The 6,163-nt window shown below is 39.9% G+C and overlaps 1 protein-coding gene across 1 annotated transcript; it reads right to left on the bottom strand.

Annotated features, from left to right (window-relative positions):
- Positions 1-1,203: 1,203 nt before the first annotated feature.
- Positions 1,204-5,724, bottom strand: SLC7A6OS (solute carrier family 7, member 6 opposite strand). Its single transcript, XM_009320857.1, has 5 exons — positions 5,587-5,724; positions 4,946-5,323; positions 2,860-3,060; positions 1,861-1,990; positions 1,204-1,395 (listed from the first exon to the last, which is right to left on the bottom strand). The coding sequence occupies exons 1-5, from the start codon at positions 5,722-5,724 to the stop codon at positions 1,274-1,276; spliced, it is 969 nt and encodes a 322-aa protein (XP_009319132.1). The 3' UTR covers positions 1,204-1,273.
- Positions 5,725-6,163: the final 439 nt, after the last annotated feature.

Here is a 6,163-nt window from a genome sequence, read left to right as displayed (position 1 = left end):
AAGATGCAGGGTCTTCTCAGTATTTCATAATAGCTAAATGCCAATTTTCATAATACAGCTCTTTAGTCTTTCATATGATTAGAATGAATTCAGAATCTAAGTTGAGACATCTGTCTAGTGGGCAGCATAGCTTTAACAGGCTAGGGTTGTGGCATAGGTTAACAGCCATATTAACCTTTCTGCGAAACCAAGGAAAAAAAATATTTTGCCCCCACTACCTTGACATCACCAGCCAGAACTAATTGACCTAAAGTCACTGCTGCAACCTACAGCTTATGACTGACATAGGTCTAACATCCTATTAGCTATTTTTTTTTACAGACTCAAGTAGAAGAGTGCTGAAACACTTTGTGTCTAAACAGGTAAGATTAAATTGTTTTAAAGATGAACGAAAGTTAAAATGCTGACATGGCTTCAGCTATACCAACTCCTATGATCTTTAAATGAGTAAAGAAAACTTAGTCAAAAATTCTTTATTTACAATTTAAATGCACATATATTGTTCTACTCCGATAGTACAATTACTGGAGAGAGATCCAGCAATAAAATGGACAGGTCAAGGCATTTCATATGCTCAAGCACTTGTAAAGAAGGTAACTTGAAACTTAGGAACAAATACAGTAGAAAGCACTAGGATGGAGTGCCTTTTTCCAGGACTTCCACTTGGCATCACGGCAGACACGTTGATCTTCTTGTGAAACCCGACACATTAGTTATGACAAGAAGGGCTGCTGCCAACAGTACCTCCATATATAATGTGGAGGTACTGTCGGTACAGGTACAAATGCTTGGGCATGCAGCTTGGAGGGCGGGGGGGGAGTTCCTTCAGAACCTCAGCATCAAAGAATGGGCAGAAAAAATATTTTAAAGCATATAATATCTTTTGCTTGGAACAAAAATTTGTATTGTCAAGTTGCATATTCACACCCATCTGTTTAGTATCTACCAGCTGAAGTTGGCTGCCTAGATAGTAACAGCTCAGATAGTAAAAGGTTTTAGCATTTACTGGAATCCCAATCTATTATCTAATACTCAAGCCTCGTCAGTAAGCATTAGGGTGAACCATGCTAGTCACCAACAGTTTCAGAAGGCCAGACAGGCAAAAATTTAGCTTAAAGCTCATCCATGTAAAGATTGGTTTCCTGCTGTCCCAATGAGCACATCTTTGACAGGAAAGTGGTTTTCCCAGGTTTTTTTGTGGCCTTTTGTTTTTTTAGTTCAACATTCTTACGAACACATCTTCAGTGTGCATTTAATCTTCAAAAAAGGGCTGTTAGTCAGAATCCAAATCCTGGATCTCATCATATCCAAATTCCTGTAGAACCTCCTGCCGGTATTTGTTCCATGTTCTTCTCCTGTAACATTGGTCCTCATCACTGAAGCTCTCTTCAGACTCTAAAGAAAGAACATCAACACTTTTAGATTATCCCTTCTTTTCAGTTAAACAATTAGGTTAATCAGACTATTTTAAGCTTCTTGAGTAACTAACAAAGTCTGAACAACTTCTATAGTGGGTGAAGTTTGAATTGTGGAGTGCACTGGGATGGGGAGTTAAGAAAGCAGACGTAGTGTTTCACAAGCACGTGGAACCGAGTCATCTATTCCTTCTCAAAACAAGCAATCCTTGGCAAGTGCAGCCGCCTGAAATGAAGTTCTGAATTTTGACTTTGCAAAAACACTAAGATCCCTTCTAATTCCAAGAAAGATGATCCTTCTCTAAGCAGATTTAACCCATTATAAGAGCAAAACACCATGCCAGCAGTGCTCAGTTAGTTGCTTTTTTAGAAAGACGGCATGTAAAAACGGATAGGATTTATATGTGCACAGCAGGAAAGCAAACAATATTTATGACAGCCATACCTTCTTCTCTATCACCATCTTCCTCAGGTAATAATTCATCTTCATCAGGATAATCATTACGCCAGTTATTTTCATCATTTTCATCATCTTCATCTTCATATATTTCCCCTGGAATATGATCATCATCTACCTGCATGTCAACACAAAACATAACATTCACTATAAATACAGACAATCGGCATTCAGCGGTTTTTCATCCACCTATACAATACTATGCAGATCATAAAGAGCCAAGAGATACTTAACCTACTGCAAGCATTATTCAACAGTTGCACAAAGCACACTGTAGAAAAATTTGTGTTGTCAGTATATTCACCATAGCATAGCAATCTGCTTTAGGTGAAAAATCAGTTAAGTCATGCATTTAAATGTTCCAGTCCAGCATTTAAATGCCAAGGTTAATGTCTAAATTAATCCTACTCACTTCAGCAGTGAGAAAAGAAAAAGCAGCTTCAGGTTCCTGATATGCAAGTCTATTGATCACAGTAGCTATACAATGAAAGACTAAAGCTTACATTTAACTTCCTAACTCCACAGTCACTGAAGAACAATTCCATTACAAGAAAATATCTCGTGTTAAGATTAAAGTCAAGTCCTCAAATATTGAAAAAGTTGTGTGACCCCCCTTGCTCCTTTTTTTACCCAACTGTATTCACAACTACATTTTAATCGCTGCCTCCTAGTCACAAATGAGATGTGAATTATTTAAGTTTACATTTGTGTGCCAAAATTTGGCAATTTGAAGCCAGACAAATTCTTCTGAGTTCATGAGCACTATCCCTTCAGTTTTCACTGTCGTAGCATAATTTGCTTGAATCAACAGTCACGTGGAGGAACACAGGACTGGCAGTTACAAAAAGTCTAACACACAAGTCACTGAGCACACGTGTAGTATCTCGAAGGATCTGTCTTGGCATGGCAACTTCTAACAAAAAGACTTTAAGCATGTTTATTTGTGACCTTTCTATTTAAGAAAGATCTGTTTTCCCCCATCCTTACCAGTTCATAGTCTTCTCTATAGGGCTGTACAGAAAGGATATTTTGGATCCAGCCAGGGGCTGATGTTTCCATATAGTAGATGTCATAAACATACTCATCTTCCTTCTCACGGTGTTCTTTTTTACCATCTTCAGAAACATTTAAACGCTCACGGATCATCTCTACTGCATTGCAAAGAATCACATCTGGATCAGTCTTCCGCTGAGAAAAAATAAAAAGTAAGAAGTGCATATTTCCACTGAAGCTACGCACACAAAGTCTTAGTTACAGCCAACAGTTTTCTTTGTAGACAGTAGCCACAGCTAGCTAAGGGTGACATTCTGCAATCTTAGACCAAAGCACTTTCCCACTGGAACGCTGATATTTGGAACATTGGCAACCTAGAACAGAAAGACACCAGAGATTTTTCCAATTAACTTAGTACAGCCAACCATGCCTTGTTTCAGATAATAGGAGAAAACTTCTGGGACAAGTTCATCAGAAACTATTGAAGGGGCTCTGACTAATCACATAGAACTGTTCATCTCTTTCTGATGACATGTTGGTTGAAAAGATGAGTTTTAAGACAGCCTGTGCTTCGCAGAGCATTACACTTGCAAACACTGCAGGAAAGATGTGCATACGCTAGCACTGATAACATGCAAACAGATTACAAAGTGTGCAGGAGAAACAATTGAAATGTGACCGATTAACAGGAAGAGGCTGACAGGCCCTACAGATAGGCTTTTTCTTTCCTTTATTTCCTCACTTCAACATTAACACAGAAGAAATTTCTTCATGCTTTCTTCTTCCTAATAAATTATTTGCAATGTATTGCTTTAGTGACCTGCACTTTAAAGTCTAACACAGGCAGGTTTTTGCTGCCAATTTTTCTCTGCCAGAGCTTTTCAGAGTATCTTTTCCAATTCACAGCAGTGTCTCCCGAACTACTTAAGTAATTCTGAGGAAAAGCTACAGACCAGCCTTTCATTCACTTCTAAATACTTACAGAATGAAAAAGCAAGCTTACTTCTTGCTTTCAACACTTACTGCTAGCTCTAAAAGAGTAAAATTCTGATGCTACCTCAGTTTCATTTGTTTTTCTCATCAACAGAGTGATAGAGAACAGTTAACTAACAGATCTCAAATGTCTGTCTGAACTACTTGCTTAATAGAAAGTAAGAGTTCATACTAAAGTTTGATGGCAAAGCCCTGAAATAACCCATAAGAAACGCTGCAGGATGACAGCTGGTTGGGCTTTTCCTCACCCGAGGATCTTCTTTAACATTAAGCATTTAAGTTTTCCTCAGAGCTGTGATGGGCTGCATAAGTAAAGCATCCATGTGTACTTCCATACAGTGAAGGAACTACTAAAGAAAGCATACACAGCCCTCTCACCACCTTTTCCATATGGTTATGAGTCTCTTTAATACAAAATCTTCATAACACTCTGTATGCAGGGCAAACCTACACAGAAGGCAGAGCTTCTTCATATTTAAAACCATTCTAGATATTGAGCGGATATTCCTCCAACTGAAAACATAAACTTAGCTCATAATACCAATGAAAACAGGATGTAGGGGCTCAAGCAGCCTGTCAGACACCTAGAGTTCTGCTAAAAACAAAACATACAGTAAAACCATAGATTGGATTTCTGAGAAGAGGAGGCTCAAAAGTATCTTTTCCTTTAGTGAATCTTGCCTACAAGTGACATTCCAGGGCATCTGAGTAGATGAGAAGACATTGTATTAGATTTTTTTCTCTTCTAGGTAGAGAAGTTAATCAAAAACCTCAGAGATCCACCTGACGGATGAGTGTGAAAATTTATACATCAGAATAGGGTACAGAAAAACCAGGGTGGTACAAGCCCTTCCTGTAGCAGCCAACTCCACACGGCTGTCTGTCTCAACAACATTAGTGCACTTAAAGATCCTCATGAAAATTACTCCCTGTACAACATTCCAATTCGCAAATATCTAGTTAAAGCTCCTATTAAATAGTGGGATACTTACAATGCAAAAAAACTTCCACAGCAGTCAGTTTGCCCACATGTACCAGTCAACAGTGATATCAAAGTACTTCAAGTACACTAAGTTCATTTGCTGACCTGTGGGTTTGCAGCAGTTACACTGGAGTCTCCCACCACCTCCTCTTCTTGTTCAATATCAAACAACTGGAATTTCCCACAGCAGTCCAAACTCTTATCAACGGCACTGCTCTCCTTTTGTGAAGCATCTTCCGTTGCTTCAGAGTCTGATCTGTCACCATCAATCGATGCCTCGCCATTTATGACAGGTGCAACTGTTTCAGTACAGTTAGGTCGATGGCTGGCTATTACACGATAACGGCTTTCCTTCCTTTTCACTTGCTTGGAAGAACGGAGTTCCTGAATGATTCGCTGAGTGCTTCCTAAGGAGGGTCGCAGACTTTGAGCTGCTTTGTCTCGAGTGATCACTTCTTGAACGTATTTCTGGACTGGTTCATTCTGAGTAGAGGAACAAAACGAAGGAGGAATGTAATGACACCATCAACATAGTAAGCCACACTCCTTCCTAAAAGTGATTAATAACTACTATTACTGCTGCTTCCTATTTGAGGACTGCAGTACCAATGTTCCTAACAACATTCAAGTAATTTCTACTACTGCTTTACACAACACAACTATCATCATATTTTCTTGATATGGGGAAAGAAGTATAAGATATTTGTAAGTTGCAAGACTGTTTCAATTTGATTTTTAAACAATACACTTTGTGGTACAGAATAACCCTCCAAATAAGAACACATGCCTTTGGAAGACTGTGATGGTCCTAAATTTAAGGCACGATATCCTTTACAGTCTCCTATAAAGACCGGTTCCCAAGAAAGACCTGTTTTATTCGACATAAAAGGCTGTACAGTGGATGAAAGTTGTTAACCTTGTAGGGCTGAGCCTCAGCACCTCAAACAGCAGAAATTCAGGCTTCACTTATTGACTATTCAGCAGTCTGTATGTGAAGAACAGTCTGTAAGTGTAGAAAACTCAGTGCTGGACACAGCTTTTCATGGTGGTCACTCTGCTCTGCGTTCCTTAAGCAACAACCGTAACTAACAGCCCGCTTGGCACGCAGGTATGCTGCTCGCCACCAGCCAGCGGGGCAGTAGCGGAGAAGGCCGCCGTACCCTTGCTTATCAGGACAGGCCGCCACCTCGCATCGAGTCGCTACTCTCCCGGCTACTAGCAAAGGGATCCTGAAAGACCCGCGCGGAGCAGCGCTGTAAACCTGGAGAAAGCCTCCTGCTTTCAAAAGCCCCTTCAGGAGCACAACGAAACGCCCCGGCTGCA

This window comes from Pygoscelis adeliae, unplaced genomic scaffold, assembly GCF_000699105.1.
Source record: "Pygoscelis adeliae isolate BGI_AS28 unplaced genomic scaffold, ASM69910v1 Scaffold63, whole genome shotgun sequence".
Classification (NCBI taxonomy): domain Eukaryota; kingdom Metazoa; phylum Chordata; class Aves; order Sphenisciformes; family Spheniscidae; genus Pygoscelis; species Pygoscelis adeliae.
Note: the sequence above shows the minus strand (reverse complement) of the source record. Positions and strands in the feature narration are given on the sequence as shown.